Source organism: Ischnura elegans, chromosome 6 (genome assembly GCF_921293095.1).
Source record: "Ischnura elegans chromosome 6, ioIscEleg1.1, whole genome shotgun sequence".
Classification (NCBI taxonomy): domain Eukaryota; kingdom Metazoa; phylum Arthropoda; class Insecta; order Odonata; family Coenagrionidae; genus Ischnura; species Ischnura elegans.
In genome coordinates this window covers 59589209-59610658 of record NC_060251.1, presented here as the reverse complement: position 1 = coordinate 59610658, position 21450 = coordinate 59589209, and the positions used below count along the sequence as shown (strand labels likewise).

The 21450-nt window shown below is 36.1% G+C and overlaps 3 protein-coding genes across 3 annotated transcripts in view; 1 reads left to right on the top strand and 2 right to left on the bottom strand.

Moving 5' to 3' along the window:
- Positions 1-94: 94 nt before the first annotated feature.
- On the top strand, positions 95-4525 carry LOC124160798 (transmembrane protein 138). Its single transcript, XM_046536837.1, has 5 exons — positions 95-328; positions 414-486; positions 564-738; positions 812-925; positions 4190-4525. The coding sequence occupies exons 1-4, from the start codon at positions 198-200 to the stop codon at positions 919-921; spliced, it is 489 nt and encodes a 162-aa protein (XP_046392793.1). The 5' UTR covers positions 95-197; the 3' UTR covers positions 922-925; positions 4190-4525.
- Positions 1781-11068, bottom strand: LOC124160795 (E3 SUMO-protein ligase ZBED1). The gene is made up of 4 exons (XM_046536834.1): positions 9540-11068; positions 9034-9300; positions 7984-8322; positions 1781-4544 (listed from the first exon to the last, which is right to left on the bottom strand). The coding sequence occupies exons 1-4, from the start codon at positions 10698-10700 to the stop codon at positions 4128-4130; spliced, it is 2184 nt and encodes a 727-aa protein (XP_046392790.1). The 5' UTR covers positions 10701-11068; the 3' UTR covers positions 1781-4127.
- Positions 11069-18783: 7715 nt separating this feature from the next.
- The window catches only part of LOC124160796 (opsin, ultraviolet-sensitive-like), a 45643-nt gene continuing 42976 nt past the window's right edge, over positions 18784-21450 (bottom strand). The window contains exon 3 of the mRNA XM_046536835.1: positions 18784-20442. Within this exon, the coding sequence (XP_046392791.1) occupies positions 19304-20442 (1139 nt within the window). The 3' untranslated portion in view covers positions 18784-19303. The remainder of the gene's footprint in view (positions 20443-21450) is intronic.

Sequence of the window (21450 nt, the reverse complement as noted above, 5' to 3'; positions counted from 1 at the left end):
TCTGGAAAGAAGTATTATCTCCCATTGAAACCACAATATTTATGACTGAAATTCCTTAAAAATGTTAGGTTGGTGCTTTTAAAAACCCCAACCTTCGATATCGTTACCATGGTAACCGCTAAATTCTTTTCCAAACACACATGTGAAATGTGTATATTTGTGCTTTCGACCGTGGTTTGGGAAGAACAACCTCGGAAATGCATCTCTCAGCTAAGAGATACATTGTTATGCTCTCCTTCCAACTAGCTCTCATGCTAGTGGATATTTTGATAAATGCTTTCTCAGATTTTTTTCGTAATGATAATGTCGTAATCCTCGTTATTTACATGTTAGTAGCCTATACCTTGGACAATATTTACTCCCACTAATGATTATCAGGAAACTGCTGATTATTGAATTATTCTTCTTTTCAGAGTTCAAGATTTTTGCTTGGTATTTTCATTAATATCTATATTTTTGAATTTCTTCTCGACGTTTATTTTCCAAGTAAGCCGCAGTGAAATGAAAACTTCTTTGCATGTTCAGTTATCCGCGGAAATGAATGTTTCATTATTTGTCCCCAGGCAGGTCTTATAGGTCTGCTATTGGTGCGATTCAGAGAAACGATTACAGTTTGCATTGTATACTTGATATTGACTATTTCACTACATATATGGAGCCTCACGCTTCGATGGAATTACTCACGACAACCACTTTGGACTAATGCATTGCTAACATTATTTGTCATCCAGAGGTTCAGTAAGTATACTGAAAAATGACTGACACTGAGACTGTGTAAAACAATTATATTAATACAACTTTTTGCATTTAGCTGCAGCTATTTATTACTTCTGCTATAAACGTACGGTACTGAGGATTTCTGATCCACGTTATTATGAAGACTCGAACTGGATAAAGCAAGGAACAGAGAGCATAAGTTGATCATGTGAGTTTTATGAATCCCATAGTGTATTTATGTTTAGTTACATAACATTATACAACATTAGCTGTGACATGCTACCATAAATAATATGACCTAACATTTCGGAAAATTCAGAAAATTTCTATTGGTGGTAGCATTATTAACAAATTGCTTTCATTTTTATTGCTATCACTTCAACTGTTTGGTCATTTTATATACATACAAAATCTTTCAATTTGAATGGTGATGTTCGCCTTGCTGCCAAAGACAAAATTTAGCGTTGATACCTGAATAAGAGCATCAGGGTATAATGAACGACAAACAAAAGTATTAAAATTTTACTCTTTTCCCCAGAGAAATAGAAACATTTTCTTTCCAAAGATGGAAATTGAAGCAAATGCAAAATGAAATACCTTAATAAGGTAAATCATGTCTTCACTGCTAGCAATCTCAAATTTGAGTCCCAAGATAGCCCGATACAAAGCTGAAGAAAATGCTTGGCTACATGATAAATATGTCCCTTAATGTTTGATTTTGCTTGATAAATCCTTGTGTGCACTTTTCATATGTCAGGCTAAATTCTGGTCTATTTATAATGAATTTTATGTGATTCTGAAAATTATTTGAATTTAGAAGAAAACAAAAAATGTTTATGGTATAAAAATTAGACCTCTTTCAACATCAATGTCACAGCAAGTGTACCACGGTCATTCTATTGACTTACAGGTAATAGTTTTTGAGTGGAGTTGTACTTGTGTTTTTAGACAAACAGTACTACTAATTGAAAATTCCTTCATATATTTTCAAACAATCTAATTTTCAGCTCCATTTTTGCTGGTTGGGTTTCTGAAGTCAGGGTATTTGAGTCAAAATATATCATATGCACGAATTATTTATTCAAAGCAAATCTTAATTTAGCTCATACATCCATCAAATTATACTACATTAAGTCTTTTGGGAACATACCAACTGACATTGGTATTTACAATTTTTAAGAAACTAGTCATGTTGAAACTTAACCAGGCAGATTGGTTAAAAACAATGCAAAGTGCAGAGATTTCTCAGAAGGCTCAGCTCAAAACTTGCTTCCAGAGCTCACAAACATATTTCTTTGCGCCTTTTGAACTGCTCAAGGTATCTTCAAATGAATATGACCAATGCCGACAAAAAGTAACTAATTAGACAAGAACATAAAGTCAAAAATATGGCACCTGAGCAGTGAAAACCCTCTTATTTAATTTCTTAATTAACCTCATATTTGATCAACATTCTGCCTGATACCAGTTTTCATTCAACAGCAGAACATCTATCAGCATAAGTCAGTAAGATAACACAATGAAAACTAATTTAAATGTATGATTCCAAGGGGTTCTCACCCCTTTCAACAAAAAACCTCAAATCTGATGAGGAGTGTCTCAGTTTAGAAAAACAGAAGAACTGAAATCACTTAAAATAAATGTACGAGCACATTTGTTAATCGAGTCCTTAACTGGGAAAGGGCTGGTTGTCAATGCAGACAAATTAAAAACATTACAGGTCATTTAAAATTTGAACAATGCGTTTATAGGTAGCAGTGAACTACAGTAGGCACCCCTTTCTTTTACATCTTTTAGGTAAAAATGCCAAATACTGTGATTTTGATGATAAGGTATTATATATCTGTGTTATTATTGCTCCTGTAGAAAAGTGAATATTCCTAAATAAAACTGGCTTTGGCAAATTCACACCACTGAACAGTACACCAGTCAACTCTCAGAAACTTCAAAACAAATTTATAACACATCACAGGAAATGCATCATATATTTTCCATCAGTTGAGTACCCTAATTAATGCAGTGAAGCTACTTGTATTTTATTTCGCACAGGCTTGATTCAGTAACAATTTAGTACGAACCAAAATTTTATCATAAAAAATTATCATCTTAGGAAATATCAAATATGTATTTACTACTGGTTAAAAAATGAAAATGATGAATTTTTCATATTAATAATTCAAATATAGAATGAAAACATAGAAAAAATTCAGGAAATGGTATTCTCAAATTCAAAACTGAAGAGTTGTTAAAAATTTTTTATACCTAGGATCTTTCTCTTCCTAATGATATTTTGATTCACATACAACCCCAAAATGGGACTAAGCTGAGGCTTTTAGCTAGGGTACCTTTCCAAAAATTTGGGTGAGATATTATTAAAAATCCATTGTTGCCGAGTCACTGCTGGGCTGAGCTTAACACAAATAAATCACCCATGGAGATTGCAAAGCACTTAGCAATCAAGAACTCACTGATGATTAACAGAAATAATAGGTGATGCACTGGTACCTTTAATACCAAATAGTAACCATATGGAGAATCATTAACTTGAGACTAGAACATGCAATGCTCAATGCTGTCAATATCACAAAAATCAATGAACATTGGCATATTTCAGTTCAGAAAAGAAACTTGCACCCTCTCAGTGGAATTTCAATAATGAACAGCATGTAAACAAACAGCACAAATTACAAAGAAGGCACTCACATAAAACATAGTTTGCTCCCTGATGCTTTTTCTAACCAACTGACTTAAATTGTATTATCGTACTTGATTTTGCCATTTTTTATTAAAATAAATATGCAGTAACCTAGACACAAAAATATACAGCAATCAGAACTGGAGCCTTATACACCATGCATCTATAATTTGTATTAAATGTGAATTAACACATGATAATCGAAAATTCAAATTTGAAAGCATCTCATTTAGTTCTCATTTCAGCGAGACCAAAAATGCAATATACCCATCATTGGCACCAGTCTCTCCAAGTATATATTGAAGCATAAGGCACAAATAAAGTAATATAAAGTCCTTTTGAACAATATTTTGGTGTGTTTCTCTGTTATGCTGGGAAATGTTTGCACGACCTGGCTAAGGTTTTATAAACTTACAGTGAAGAGAAATGTGGGAAGAGGTGGGTAAAGTACCACCCATTTCTAACCAAGTATTCTTGTTTAGTAACTTTTTTAAATTTTATTTTAAGCTAAAAATTACTTAGAGAAACTAGTTCTTAGGGACATGGTGAAAGTATTTGTATTTAGTAAACAGTGTTTATAGTAAATTACATCTCTTGTTTTCTTATTCATTACAAAGTCAGACAAATGGGCCACTATAGAATTAATATGTACAAAATGAGCTGTTTCCCATTGGTAATTATGCAGTCTTAGTCAAGTGTTTCACCTCACTCTTACTCACACATTGTGATTGGCATTTAAGAATAAGAGTTTATCGACTGTGTTTGGTGAAATTGCAGCCCTACGTACGTCAAAGAGAACCTGAGCCTCAAGGGGTATCCTTTGAGGAGGAGTCACACAAGCAGGTACACAGCCATAACGGCGAGCGACTCTTGCCAGCCGGGGGCACTTAGCAGTTGCACCAGCCCACCAAGCAAGAGGACAAGTATCAAGAGGAGCAGGGGATTCAGAATGATACTGCACTAATTCCAAATCAACCCGCTCTTCAACTGGCATACCACTGCGCAATGAGCATAAGTCACCCAGCAGTAATTCCATTCCAGATAAGCGACTCTTTTTGTTTTTGGGCTCCTCGCCACCACTGACATCCACAGCCTTGCTGCTGGATCCACTATCGCCAATGATGATCCTGACCTGAAGATTACAACATACAATGAAAATAAAGAGGTGCTCCAAGAAAGTGTCAAAAATAAAAACTAGAAATAAAGGAAAGCTGTTTGCCTTCCATATTTTACTCTAAAGACTACCAGAAATCATTTTGGGTTCCAAAAATGAAAGAATAAATTCCACTGCAATAGAATTTTATGAGTGATTTCAAAAAAATATGAAAGCAATAAGCAAATGATATGTACTGTACACTAATGTCTAACTATGTATGACATTGATCTGAGAAGAAACCCAGCCAGCACATTTTAAGTCATTGAGATAAGGTGAAACGAAAAAATAAAGGAGCTTACAAGTAAGCAGGTTGGCGTTTTCTTATGGGTTTCTTACACGGCCAGGCCGACAAACATCCAGAGTAATGACAACATGGAGGCCTAACTTTCAGCCCTTCCCTAGATGATGTTATTATTCTGTCGTTTAGCGTATTCAATTAGGCATTTATGCATAAAAATACTTTTGCCATTCTCGCCGCTTCTATAGTATTAGAATAAATAACATCATTCGGCCATAATTTGAAAATCATTCACATGTATGAAATGACGGCGAAACCAAGGTCATAAGTAAGAAACATGTTTTCACATGAATAGCAACGTAGGATATACAAATGCTGCAAAGAAAACTCTAATTTGAATAATTTATCCATTGGGTTAAATGAAGAAAAATTAAAATTAATAAATGTCGGATTGTGTGGAACTTAATGAATTCAGTTTGTTTCATGCATGCAACATCTCAGTTTTTCCATAAAATTACATTTTTTATTGGCACCTACATCAATATATTTTCATCTGACAATGTGGTGTAATGCTGATGAGCTATAAGTTATAAATTTGATTCTCCCTGTTCTTCTTTTTCTTTCCACGAGGAAAAATTATGTATCTCATGGTTTGTATCTTCACCAGCCAGTCACTTGCAGTCGTTAAATTTTTTTATTAGATAGGCTTTAAATTCATGTCGGGCAGAGCTCATAGCAGTGAAGCATGAGTTCTGCCACCTTTGGCGCTCATCTGAAATACCATATTTGACGGCATATTAGACACACCCTTATTTAGAAGGCCACACACAAGAAAAAAAAGTTTCAATAGTACGCACGACAGCACCACAATAACTTAAAATGTGGTGTCTTTTAGATCTCTTGTTTTATAAAAGCCAAGTAAACAATCATTGAATGCAATTAAAAAACATATTTTTATTCATCATCACTGGTCAACAATCCTTGGATTAGTTTGACGCAGCTCTCCACTCAGTTCTCCTATCAGCTAATCTTTTCACTCCTACGTATTTCTTCTCTTATATTTTTTTTTTTTATTAAGGAAAATTAACAAACAGCAAGCTATTTTGAACATGATATGTAAACTTAAATAATGAATAAATGAATGAACGGCAAGCAATCAAAAATAATACAAAATGAAGCAGAAACAACAAAAAAATGCAGATTTAAGGAAAACGTTGCCTATCATGAAATTGGACTTCAATCACTTTCAAAACCATAAAAATCCTTTTCACTATCATCATCATTGAAAACGAGAATATCATTGTTTTTTTTTTGTCAGTCTTCAGTTGATCCTCCTGCAGTCGCCAAGTGCGTATCATTTTTTCGGTAGGTAGTGGACCGAAATTCCTCGCTGCTGCTCTGTTTCCATGCACTTTGGCATAGTTTAAAACTCCTAATTAATACTGAATTGTATAGATTAATCTCTAGTTTCCTGTAGTCATATTTTCCGGTGTATTTTTTTAAATAAATAATAAAGTTTTAAGTGCTGATACCGACGTACCGATGGAGTATCACCGATACTGACACGTGTGTCGGCTGAGTGTTGGTCATCATACATTGAACAAGTAGAACAATGTTGTACTAAGTGCTACTCCCCGCTTCTCCGCACCAAGGGCGGAGCGAGTACTACTAGTTTCATTTACTTTTTGACGGGATGGTGTCGGAAGGAAACCATCCCAGTTCTCTCTTTTGATCGATGTTTTTGTTGGCAAAAATTTAGTTGAACCTGATAAAATAATTATGGCAGACGTAGAAAAAGTTATGTGCCTCTACACCTTTATCCGGGCTAAAAATAGCATTCAGTATTGAAAGTTAACCTGTGTCCTTCACGTAAGATGCAGGTAACTTTTTTGAGATTAAATTTAGGAAAAACAAGTGTGTCATTTATGCCGTCAAACACGGTAAGATACTTATTTTGACAGCATTCCTTACGCATTCTTCCCTAAAATTTTATCCTTGCCTTATATAAGTCCCTTAGCTTACGATAAGCTGCTTATCATGTTTTCCCGTAAGAAAACTAAAAGAGAAAGATAACTCTCTTACTTTGTTATATCTGGGAAATCTTTTAAAAGCTCCTCTATGAGCCAAATATGTACAAAAAAAAGCCCCCTGAGTAAAGAAAAATTAAAGATGATACAACACAAAATTTTTATCTCAAGACCTCAACTAAAACTATGCATGGAAAATCCAGGACTAGACTTATACCACAGCTACTGAGGATGTTATCAAGTAAAATTTAATATACATCACCTAATTGATAACTCAACCCTTCAACTAATCCCCTTGCACAAACTACTCCAAATAATTTCTTCCATTTCTACTTTTTATCCTGACCTAATCTATACTTTTTTACCTCTTACTCATTCATCAACTCATCCCACATTTTACCCAGATAAATACCAAAATGCCAACGGATATTGTACCTAGAAAATGGTGCAGAGCATCTGAAACCAACATAAAATTAAGTGTGGAATATAGAATAGCGTTTGTTCACGAAGATTGACAACTTCCAGGAAGTATCACCTTAGATGACTTTTTACACTTTACACCATTAACATTGAGTTATAATCTCATAAGAAAAGGACTGACTAATACGCAAATGAATATTATACAACAATTTTATATAATTTTCACTCAAAATAATGCATGAAATCATTTACTACCATCTCCCTTCAGGTAAAAACTATATTTTGTTTTATTGCATTTTCTTTTTCGATGCATGCATTTAAAAAGAATCGTCCTTTCACTCTCAAGCACACGATATTGTCTTATCTAAAATCCTTGCACTTGAAAGCTGGCACACACAAGCCTATTCCTATCAGAAGTTACAGCAAAATTAACAATTAAGACACGTGAAATTAATTGCAAACAAAAGACACAACAGAATTGAAAAATAATAAAGCCAAGCATTTGGTCCAATATCATTGGAACAAAAACTCTTCTTTTTATTTGACCACAATGAGATGCAGCCATCAAAAGGTCTATCATTATTGTCACAAAAATATGAACAATAACGCTAAAGCCCAGACATTGCCTTCATGCTCCTTCAGATCGTACAGTGACAATGCATCCTTTCCCCAATCTGCATCAGTGCAAAGCATGTATTAAATCCAAAATAATAAAATAAGTGAAACATACCTTGGAATCAATTTCATCATCCCGAGAACCTTCTTCTTCACTGGATATTCGGACAAGAACCTTCTTAATATGTTCTTCCACTACAGTTTTCTCATCTTCAGTAGCATATGGTAGCAATTTGAACCGTGGATCAAGTGTTGTTGCAGTCTGAAGTAGAAGACTAACTTCTGAATCACTATACTGTGTGCATAATGACTCTGAAAGAGCTTCTTTCAATTCTCGTGCCACTGTTGAGTCTGTGTCCTTAGTCTTTAGATGCGTGCTAACCAACTGCCATAACAATGGTTTTAACAAAGATATAAGAGGAGTTTTCTCCTCACTCAGGGTCATAATGGTCACCTGTCAAAAAAATTAGATGTAAGCAAATTTAAAATCACTGCAAGTTGGAGAAAAATGATGATTAATAACAGGGCCAAAATGTTACATAATCTGTCGGGAAGGCATTCTCAACTGATGATTTATAAGCATATTGACCAAAATACAAAATTAGACCCAATGGATTACAGGAGAAAATTGTTACAGCAACTATGGAAGAGGATTAGCTTGTATGCTGAACTATTTTGAATAATTTCCTACCATAATTTATGCGGGATATTTAACTATTGACTTTCTGCAAGTAAAAAATAACACCACCTGTGTAATTGGGAATAATTTGCATCAATGCACTCTTTGAAAGATATATTTCTCCATCAAAGACCACTGGGCTTCAATGAACCCACACAGAAATACATTGGAAACATTAGTACACATTTCTAGAAATTTATTCCACAAATCTTGGAACTCTGCGAGCTAAACCTTTTCTGTTGAATGAAATTGGGAAAAAGGCAGCAGCAGTTTAGCTACGGATAATTTCCATAATGCATGAAGCCTGAATGTGCCACTATAGATATTTATCAACCATGCTTTGTTAATTAATGTATGTCATATACATTTGCTAATCAATTAATGGCTCTACAGAATGCAGTTCTAGAGATCAGTGCTTTTATTTGAAACTATTCATTAGTTGAACATAAAAACTGGATTCATAAAGAAAAAGTTATGGCTATTCACCTTGAAGGGCTCGAGCACAATCACAACATCACGCACCACAGCCCACTCTTCTGGGGTAAGAACTACATTTGGAGGGAATCTTTCTCCAGTAACATTCTCAATGTCTTCTCCAGCAAAGAAATTAGTTAAAATCTTCTCCCGTTCCAAAAACCTCTCAAGCATTACGTAAGTACTGGCCCATGCTTTCGGATAATCCAGCAGGAGGGCTCTTTCTTCCAACTGATGCATTTGTTCTTGAACCCTGAGCGATGCACCCAAATCGGCATTCTGCAAATACAACACCAGAATATCAGCAAATTTATTCCGAAATAAAGACCACAGTCGGTAGAAGTGTATGTGACATGAGTCCAAAAATGAAACAATGAATGAAAAAGAAGTTTCTAAGTAACTCAGAAACTAACATGTGCATGCTCTACTGAAAGGATAGTTCAAACGTGTAGTTGGTAACAAATCCAATTGCCTTTTAGACACACTACTAGTACAGAATGAAGGTAATGTAATAATACCTGAAGTATAAGAGTAATGACATCCCTGCATTTCGCTACTACGGCAGAAACAATAGGCTGCTGAAAGCATGCGGCAGCACTCTCTTGTAGGCTATGCACTAAACATGGAACGACTGCCATATTTTTTGCTTCCAAGGCCATCAAAACATCTTCTCTTGATGTAGCCGCCACTACCGCAGTTACACGTTCGCATTGAACTCCCCACTCTTGAAACAAAGAATCAAATGTAGCAGACCATCCCCCGGCTTCCATATTGGGAGAACACTGAACTGTGCTTAAAACTTTTCTTTCTAACTCTGGTTCTTGATTTTGATAATGGGCAGCAAGAGTGATGTATGCCTGGCCGTTAGAAGAAGTCCATTCTTCTACACTAAGACCTATCTCAGGGGCGGCACTTACGTTGGCGTACACTATTTCACGGAAAGTGTCATAAACTTTGGGAATTAATTCCTCCTCGAGTTTATTTTTGCTGGGTATTTCGCAGGGAGATTTCAGAGTAGCGATTAATCTCTGAAAGCCACGACCCTCCACTACGTCCGGAAGCTGCAAATCCAACACTACAAACTCAACTATGGCATCAGAAACTGATTTTCCGTCAACCATACTTTGACTTTGAGTGCTCATGTTCTCTTCTGGAAGAATAATTGCAACGTTTTGGTCCGACATGTGAGCATTTGATTTAAGAAATACCCGAAGATTTTGATTCCCCATTCCATCCATGTTGGGCATGTTGTTCAAATTGACGGATGATGGACTTCCTGTAGTGTAGAATTGGATGTCACCATCAATTTGTACAGTCCCATCAGCAGATGTGGTGTAGATGTGAGTTGGACCCTCGAAAGCGTTTGTCTTCAAAGCCTTCTTCTGAGCTCTTTTTTCCTTGGGATCCGAAGGAGCACGACGAGGGGGGGCATTGGCTTCCAACTCCGCCAACTCTCCCGGATGCTTATTTTGCAAATGCATTCGAAGGTTACTTGTGTTGCGATTATATGAAATCTGAGTCTTACACAACACACAAATAATTTTCACTTTGGTTAATATGTCACCTTCGTCAGTGGCTGGAAAGCCGAAATATCGCCAATAGATACTTCGCATCGACATGGGCACCACAAGTTTTTTATACGTGAATGTATGCTTCTCTTCCAACATTCTAGCAAACATTACTGGCTTGACAGACTAATATAGAGATATTTCCGCCAGATAAACCGGTGGCGCATACATCCCACTGATGATTTCACACAAATCTCCTCCACAAGTTTACTTTTAGAAACAGTCTAGAATTTCAAAATGGCCTCATTTGCAACATGGAAAATTACCTTCCAAAGAACTTCCACATCATTATTTCTTCAAACACAACCACATTTCAAAGTGGATAAATAATCACTACAAATTTACCGCGATATTCAATCCAGAATCAACTTTTGACAAATAGATAGATATCGAACTTCAATCACTCGTTTCGCTGTTTCGGTATCTCACAAGTCGCACTCCGGCAATTGCGCCATCTCGGTCGTGAACGAGCGTTGCTATCGAACCGCTTCCAGCCCCTCCTCGGCAACGATCGAATTATCGGTTCACGCGATTGGTTGTTTTCGGCGACAAATGAAAGAAGATGGCGTAGTAGGCGGAATTTACGGATTTAAAAAAATTAAAGCGCTTATAAATTTAATATTTAAGAAAACCGTCACTACAAGTGAGAAATTTTATGAAAGATGTATATTATATACCTCTCTAATTATCGAGAAGTTCGGACTTATTGTTTTTGGACGTAAGTATCGTCTAGCAATGGAGTAGTAAAACATGATTAACAAGGAGGGGATATTGAAATATTGTTTTTGTGAAAATTGGAAATCGATTTTTCATGTTGTTTTTATTTTGGTGTAACTTTTTAAATCCTATATGTTGTTAAATGATCCCCGAAATGTAGAGGATTACTTATTTAATCATTAATGTTTATGATACCTTCAGAGCATAGTTCGAATTGCCCGCAGGTGAACATTTCATATATTGTATATATTATTGCCTTAATTGCTTATTGTTCAGTTTGAATATCTGACTAGTATCTGTTTCCCCATCCTTGGTCTTTGCAGCAACATTTTGTTGGAGCCTCTGAAAATACGCTAATTGTAATGGTTTTTGGGCAGGTTGGTTACCTGCTATTAATTTTTTTATTAAATTTAGAAAAGACAGTGAAAACCAAAGATTTCTACTTTACTATTTTTGAAGGTAGTGAAATATGGCTTTGTGCAATATGTATATCTGCATCAAAAATAAGTCAACTTCCTCATTTGTGACAAACTCCAAGTGAGTGGAAGTGGCTTCACACACTCCTTGAGATTTATGGTCTAATGCATAATTTGTCGGTGTATTTGGCACATGCACTATCGAAATTTATAATAATTAGTGCACTAAATAACAGGAGTACTTACTACTAGTAAGCACTCATGTTATTTAGTAGACGAAAAATTGTTTCGGGAAAGGCTACATTGTGTCCACATTTCAAGGAAAATGGGTCACCTAATGGGAAAATGCAAAATATCAGGGATTTCCATGCTTTTTCAGGGAAAACCCTGTCTTTTCATGAAAAATCTCCAAGAAGAAGTTTCGATATTGCAGTAATAGAATGTGTTTACATATTTTGTTAAGCAAAAAATGTATAGCATTTTGGATGGAGTAGATGATTATTCATATTTCATGATGATTATTATTATTGCTTTTGTATTTATTGGTAATTACCAGCTATGCTGGGGTTATGTGGAACAATCTTTCAGTCTGAACACCTGAACCTAACCAACAACCTAATAATTATTTTTATAATTTAAATTAAGACTAATGGGCTATTACTCTTAATTTATCCATGAAACATCCCCATATGAAAAAATTGTATAAAATTTGTATAAATTCTATACAATTGTATGGGAATGAATACAAATTTTATACAGGTTCATACAATTTTTTCACAGGGGTGTTCTCTTTCCCATCTTACCCAAAATCCAGCTAGTGATTCTGATACTGGAGGTATTGCACTGACCATATTTATATTAACCTCTTTTATTGAACATTTTTTCATAGGTCGAGTAAAAATGTTTATGGGGGTCTCCTGTTTTTACTTGATATTCAGAGGATTTGAGTTTTCAGATTTATCGTCTTTTAAACATTTTTTGATGTTAAGATTCATGTCCTGTCTCTTAAAGAAGCAATATTTTAACTTTCTCAAGGTGAATGACATTATTTTACAGGCCGCAGGTTTCCAACTGCCAGTAATATTGCTTTATATTACTCTATTTAGAATAAGTATTAAAAAAACTAAATTTGTATCAGTTTTTGCTGTTTTGAATCACTTACAATTCTATGTAGCCCTTCTTTTTCATGCAGAATATTAATGATGTCTCCTGAAAATCCACTGAGCTAATCTAGTAACTAATATTAAATCATGAATAAAATAAATTAAGGAATACTGGAATATTAAGAATTCTTAATATTCCAGTATTCCTTTTACATATTTGCCGGCCTCGGTGGCGGCGGGGTAAAGTCCTCGCCTGCCAATCCGAAGGTCGCTGGTTGGCGTCCCGCCTGGGGAAATTACCCTTATCCAGGGCATGGATGTTTGTGATTGTTAAATGTTATCAACCCCGATGTAAAGGCCGAGCAGTGCTGTTTTCGATGGTGTGTGAAATAAATAAATAAATATTTGTCCATTGATAACTAAGAAAGAATATCAGAGCCAAAAATAATTGTTAGAATTATATAGTCACAGAATTTCATCATAATGAACTCATTTATGGCCAATATTGCGGTGAATTCAGGGGGATGAGAGAGGTGGCTACTTAGCATTGGTAAAATTATGATGACTTTATGTATGTCATCTGTTTCTTACTTCATCTGGTCCATGCCTCATTTCAATTATCAATTGGAGACTATACATCTGCCAAGTGCTGGGGGCAGTTAATTGTTCATTGGTGTCTGAAATATGACTTCAATATTCATTTTTGTCATATTGGATCTGCTGGGGGCTTTGTAATACTTGTGATGCAGCTATAAATCAGGCATAGTTGGTGCCGCTGCCATTCCTTTTTCCCACACCCTCATAACTCAGGACTGGAATGAAATTGGCGTATCATCATTGCAGTGGATTTCTTATTGTCATGAGTTGAAATTTGTGAAATAAGAATTATGTGAATAAGAATTTGTGAAGTATAAATTATAAGCTAATGCATGGTAAATTACTAAATATGGTGATGGCATTCGGATCTTGTGCATTGATGCTTCGTGACACCCTGATGATGAATAGGGTGGTTTCCTATTATTTTTTTATTGCCTAAATCGAAAGATTATTACTCCTGGAGTACGTATTTCACGCTTTTAGATTTTTAAATGACGATATCTATTTTTTGCGATTAAATAAAAAGTGAAAATTTTCAAGCGCCCGAAAATGCGACGGCTAAGTATGAATGCTGGGAAAACTCCATCTGACATCTCTCTGGTTCCTGCTGCCACAAGTGAGGTGACCTTGGGGCGAGGCTTTGAGCGCTGATACGACGCAGGATGCTAGCAGGTAGCAGAGTACCCTGCTAGCTGTTAGCGCTTGGCTTAAATAAGGATTATTAATACCTTGTCAAACGAAGGAAACTTTCCGACCTTAGTTTTAATAGGTGATTATTAAGAGATGATTGCCTGAGCTCTGTGCCTCATGCATGCATTGGTAATCTCAGACGATTTAAAACTCCTATCTACTCGTCCCTGTGATGTCACGTGGAGTGGCATCGTATGGGTGCCAATCTGGCCTTTTTTTAAATGAGAATAAAATTGACCATTGCCATTCATCTAAACCGGTATTTCTAAAAGCAAATAATTTTTATATTATGAATACACTAATGGTGGGTAACGAATCGCAATCAATGCCTTTCGTTTTCTTTGATGAAGGAAACTACCCTATTAAGCTGTTATTAGGAAATTGGAATTTGTTCTTGAGAATTAATGTTTTATTTGGCTGGCTTGAGTTACACCACCATTGCAAGATGTGGAATGAGTTGGCTGCATTGTTTCATTGGCTTGTGTTTGGTGCCCACCTCTATAACAGATTTGTTCGTAAATGTATGTACTCTGATAGCTGCACAGTAAAACTGGAGGAGGGTAGTCCATCACAAAGTAACTTAGATCATGGAGGATATTTCTACCTTAGATCAGAGACATGCACAATTGGTCAAAGGTTAACTTTGTGGTGGAATTATGCCATGGCTCCAACATGATCAACAAACTGATCATGTTTTTAGCTGACATTTAAACCAACTGATTTTCTGAATTGTTTATTCCAGTTGAAACATACACTACAAATGGGATCTTATGTATAAATTCGATCAGTTTTGATTACCTATTTGGTGTATGCTGTTAGGGCCAGTACCTATGTTAAAAATCCAGATCTGCAAATCCGGAAGACCTTAGGATCTGAGTGGGGAAAGAGAGGGCAAATGGTCTATTTTTGGATATTTTCTTTTAAATCTTATGCTGTGTTTTTTGGAGCAATTATTCATTACCAATTTCAAAGATTGATGAATTTCTCATGTAGTTAACCCTTTCGCTGCTGCTGAATCTCCGAAAACCTACCCCTCACATGCGACGAAAGTGCTGAGCGCATGGCGGGGAGGGAGAATAGGTATGTTCATGGCAACCTGCTGTATGAACGTACAAGGTATGTTCACAGCAGTGAAAGGTTAAACCTGAAAAATACTTTGTTCTTAGCTCCTCAAAAGTGGGCCATTGTTGCAAAAAGTAAATTTTTTCGGTGTTGTTATGCTTTGAGCAAAAAAAAAACCGGTTGTAGTATATTCTGCATCGTAAAAGCATTAGAATCTTGTATCATAGCACTTTTAATTTTCTGTATCTTAAGGGCTTAACATTGATCTTAGGTTTAACTAGTTCTCCAAAAATTGACTGAAAACTGAAAATTTGACTTTGGTTGCTATAAAGGTGAATGCAATACGTATTAGGTGATTTGAAGTCTCATACAAATACACAAAAGGCAACACATATAATAATACTAATGATGTTTTAGCCCTATGAAAAAATATTTTCCTCATTTTTAATGCCCCTAACTGTGATTCCTCGATGGTTATCTACAACTCCACCTCTGACAACTGGCTACAATTACGAACACAGCAGATGCCACCCCAAATGCTTTAATTATTCCCTTCAGAATATTTTCCATGCATATTTATTAAATTTCAGTGTCATTGGAGAGTGATCACCCATTTCACTTACAATTTAGTGAGCACCCACATACAGGCTGAATCTTGTGATGCATTTTTCATGACCAGTGAGGCATTATATATTTCTAGCTTCAAAAATTTTGCAGAGATCTTTAAATTTTTTCAAAATCTTCTCCCGTATTTGTGCAAAGTAGAAAAAATTTTATCGAGAGTGTCCATTTTATTTACAATATTGCGACATAGTATTGATGAAATAGTAAATGAATCACAAAGTAGCAATCAGCAATTGTTACAAAGAGATGCACGGAAACTTGGTGTATTTGTGTATGACATGTGTATGACCCGTTCGAAAGGCAGGGACTCAACCGCCAACCGTATCCTGATTAGTATTTTCCAGGAACTTGCAGTAATGCTTCTTTTCCGACCTACGTGCGGATTCCAAGGGTAGAATTTACAGTAGAATTTTACAGTCAACCCAATTCCTCCGCTCTCTCAAAAAGAGACAGGATTTTTCCCCAGGACGCAGCATGCAGTCAACCCGCCCCAAACCCCGACGGGGTCAGGCGGCACTAATGCTGGACACACGGCAAAGGGGCTAGGTCTAGTGACAGTGCCGTCAGGCCAGAAAAATGAAAGTTATTCGTAAACCTGATGAGTCGATATTGAAAATAATGTCTCTAAGAGCTCTGAATCTTGGACGACGGAAAACAATTCTTGGGATACGTGACGATTTTCCGGTGTGGGTAATACAATAATCATTGAACAATAAATAAAACAAAATTAAAATATCATAATTACATGAATTTACGCAAATCAAGGATTGAAAAGGTTTTATTTCCCTTTGCTGCCCAAACAATATCGAAAGATTGTGCACAACAAGTCGCTATGCCTAGGTTTTCGAATACAGATAGGAGCCCTTGGGACGAAACTGGCATTGAACCGGGTACTTCCATATTCAAAATGAAACAAATCATCTACCTTACTAGCCTCTTGCTGATTATATGATATACATGGCACTAAAGTGCCCACGGGCAAGAAAATAGCGCGAAAACCAGTTGTGGGTCAAATGACCCCTAGCCGTCCTTCTAGGTATAACACGTCATAAAAATTTAAAACAAAAAAATATTGTTAAATTTTCACTAATTTATCAAAACATAGACCAAAATGAACAAAGTCAAAAAGTTTCAAAATTTAAAAAAATATTTTACTAAGAGAAAAATAAATTTGAATTCTGAAAATGGGTCAAATGACCCCTGCCGTCCTTCTAGTGTTAAGAAATGGCTTTGTGACCAAAGCAAGGATTGATACACGCCTTTTTTTCGCACTGGAGGAAGGCAATAGAATAGGACGGAGAATGCGTAGAAAAATAAGGTGTGTAGTAGAAATATTCTTTTGTGTGTGCAATTCTCATAATGTGTGATAAAATAAATGCCAGCAAAAAAATATGGTGCATGACTTTCTAAGCAAACCTCGTAGCTTAGCTTTGAGATAAGCAAGTTCACTATGTTTTTAATATGTCCCATGCGACAATTTCTGAGCAGAATCTTGACCCTGGACCTAAGTTTCGAAAAATTATTGTAGTGAACTAATAAACCAGTCTCCTTATAGTGCCTGTTTGTAACCTTCTTTTCAGTTATAAGATTCCGAACCTCCTTTGAAAACAAACAGGAAATTTCTTTTTAGTGACATTTGCAATGGGCACATGTACATATATTAGTAGCATTTAATAGGTACTCATAAAATTAATCCACTAAACAACTGAAAGGCTAAGTGATGGCAAATCAATATCTGATAGATATGTAGATAATACCTCAAAATTACACTTTAAAAAATTTAACACTTGGTGAGTATATATCACTTGCTCATTGGGGACTTAGACAGCAGTAATTTTGTGAAAGTATGGGTGACTTGCATGTGGGTACTAATAGATTAAAAAAAAAATATGGGGCACTGCATTCAATTGACTAAAAAAGAAAAAATCGGTCTTGGGTGTGACAAATTCTCACCATAGTTGCCATTTTTAAAAAATGCCCTGAAATTCCATTTAGAATAAAATAGGTTTATTATGAAAATAGGTATAGCCTCTTGGCTAAATAACATAAATATGGAATGCATTTCCATTTTTGTAGCTTCAAAGTTATATGTATCTTTTCCCTGCTTTTCTGAATTTTTTATTACAAAATATTATATCTGTACCACATGCTTGTTGTAAATATCTTGCTCACTATAGATATGCATTCTATCCGCCAACTCAGTTTCCTATGTTTTCACTTACCCATCTTACTATACCCATCACTTCAGTTGTTTCCTCTCTCCTTCATCTCACCTTGCAGTCTCAAAATATCTCTCTCAATCCAATTTAAAATTGTCTCACCATCATCTTAAATCTAACATTCCAGGTTTCCTCATAGTCACTTTATCCTCCTCCTTTCATGGTCTTCACCTCTGGATACTGTTGATAAATATTTGCTAGGAATTTGCTCGCTAAAGATCTTTAGAGCCTTACCACTCTTTTCCATTCAAACAATACTGGACTGATAAGGTCAGGGCTTGTTAGGTGAGTTTCGTACGGTTGCTTCAATTTTTATCCATGTTAAGGGAAGAGTTAGTAAGCTTTTCCACACCCATTCTAACATTGCTATTTACGTGACGATACCATGATGATTACCTGTAGTCCAGCTCCCACCTTTCTACCTGGCATGGGTGGCCAGCCTAGATCTCGGGAGTCGTTGAAATTCTCAAACCTTTCTTTAGTGACAAGGTTCTAGCCCTAATTAAAGGATATAACCAAAGAGCAAATAATAGTGTGAATTTAGATTTTAGATGTAACTAGCCAGTACTGGATATCTACGGAGTCAGCAGTGAGTACTCTGTAGATTGATAAATTTAAATGAGTTTGGGGAGAGGGGATGACAGCATGTTCAGCATCTGACTCTGTTCAATAGATATGGGAATAATAATCGAAATAATAAGGTAATACCATTTCATGGAAATTGGCCCCTTGATAGTTGAGAAATTATCTAATGAGAACTCAGGAATTGTAAAAATTAAATATTTATGAGACCATCAACATTAAATAACATGAAATGAATTAGTTGTTGAAGTCCCTTGAGGACTCAATCACCATGGAAATCAATGTTATATGTAATTATCTGTTAACACATTGATACAAAAACAATTCTCTTATGGTAATCACAGTGTTGCTGTACCTATTGGGTTGTGAAGTTAACATTGGAAAGTAGATTATTTACTCTGTGTTGATTTCACAGCACTAAGGGTAAGGTTCCCCAATCATGTACATAATTGAACTTGTCACTACATATTCACTCACATCAAGTTATCACTGCAATGAAATATACATTTAATGTTTTACAAGTTAGGTGGACCTTCAACAGACCTCCAAATGCCTATGGCATGTATATGACACAGAAATTAATCAATGGATTTTTTGATCCCATTTTAATCTCTTATTTACATTTACTCCTAGCCTTTTGTCACACTTATTTTTCCTTTTTGGATCTGTGAGTTTTTATGAAACAAATATTCTCAAAATATTTCTCAGACAGTTGTTGGTTCAATATCACTTCTTATGATTATTTCATTCATTGCTGTTGGATCTCTCATCGGCATGGAAAACACTTCACTATTTTGAGACCCAATATTTTTACCCTCAGAATTTTTCTTGGCCTTAGGAATCCAGGAGCCAAATGGATGGCGTATCCCAGGAGCTGGAAAGCTACGATATAGCCTTCCATCTGTAGTCCAAGGCCCATCACTTAACCAGTCACCATTTCGTCTGTCTCCTGATGTGGACGTGAAGTCTGAATTGTCAACTATGCTACTTCCCCTCATATCCACCATTACTACTTCCTCCTCAGAAACTGACATACTTTTTTCCTTGTCCCCTTGCTTTTTCCTCTTATCTTTGCTAGTTTCCCTTCTTTTCACACTTATTTTTCTTGCAATCTTCTCTGCTGATCCTTTTCTCAATGCACCTGAACCACCACAGAATGGAAATCGTCTTGCAAACTCTTTCCGGAAGCGGGGGTGAGTAATGGCGTAGACAAAAGGATCAACACAGCTGGCCATCTTGCAGAATAGTGCTGGTATCATAGAGACCAAAGGAGTAATCAGCTGTTGGTTTCCTGAGAATCCAAGTAAAGCAACTGTAGCATAGGGCGTCCAGGACACAAACCATAGGGCTACAACCGCAAGGACTACTATGGCAAGTCGGATCTCTGTTCTTCGTCTTTGCTGCTCTCTTCGTGATGAGGCATTGTTCGAATTTGAGAGCTTCCTGACCGTGTTTGATGAGGAATAGTTGGCAGCTAGGGCGACTGCTCGGCAGATTGCAGCGTAGCAGAATGAAATAAGTGCAAAAGGTATCACCCAAGCTGCCACGAAAAACACGACAATGAAAGTTCGGCTTACTTCGTCATCCGTAAGGTAGTCAAATGAGCAGGAGGTAAGGTATCCCTCAGGAACGTATCGATTCAGGCCAAAGAGAGGCATAGACGAAAATATGGCACCATATGCCCATGCCAAGAGCACACATACTCTGGCTCGAGCTCTTGTTGGAACTTTGAGTGGCTCTAGTGGATAGAGCACAACAAAATATCTGTCAAGGGCAATGGCAGCCAATGTTGCGATTGATGTTGTCCCAGTGAGTCCTCCCAGGAAGCCATACACTTGACAACCTATATTGAAAGAAATTAATGAGTCTCTTTAACAATACTTGGATACATTCATTAATACTAATTTTTATCAGACACCAATCAAATTATTTTATCAAGTGTAGTAATTAAATTATTTTCAACATTCAAATATTTTTAGAAAATAATTGGATGTTAAAAATTTTGTAAAAATACAAATCTCATGCTTTTAATCCAGATATGTCACATTTTCAACTAAAAATTACATTTTTTTGAATCCCATGCCCATCCTTAATGCCGTGCTCCAGTATTTTAATGGGCAAATATAATATTATCGAGTTACTTCTGTTGAGTTGGGTGATACTTAATGAAAAATTAACCTACTCCAAGATTCTTAAATGAGGTGTTTTTTTCACACCGTTTGTTGAAATAAAACACCTTCATAGGCAGATTTAGGGGGGGCCATGTGCCCCCTCCAGACGATTAATAAATAGACTGAACTTTTAATATGGTTATCATTAAGATCGTTTTGTTTTGTGTATTACGGAGCCTTAGTCACTTAATTTCATTTTAATAACTTTTATAGTAAAATATAGAGAATACCTATTTTGTATAGTAATTATTTTTAGTCATAATAATGAGAAGGCAGTATACCTGCCAGGCTCCTGTGCACCCCCCAGAAAAAATCCTGGATCTGCCCTTGAATACCTTACCATATCCTCGTGTCAATAGCTGCAAGTGCCCTTGACAATGGCACTGAAGTGTTGAAACCTGCACGGTTTGGTATGTGAATAATTTGTGCACAAAGTTTCTTTTATTGAATTGAAGGGTGGCTGGAAGAGCATGTTCGACAATGCAAGCATTATTTCAAGTTATAGATTTCAACAATACAGTTTGTCTGTATTATTTGGCGTAAATTCAATTTTTGTGTTTCAAGTAGAGGTGGTCTGGCCAGGTCGGCTGGTTGACAAATGCCGAGGGCCCTGAGCTTGGGGGGGGCCCACAACGCTCGCATCTATTATGCATTGTATATGAAAGCTATAATGAAAAAAC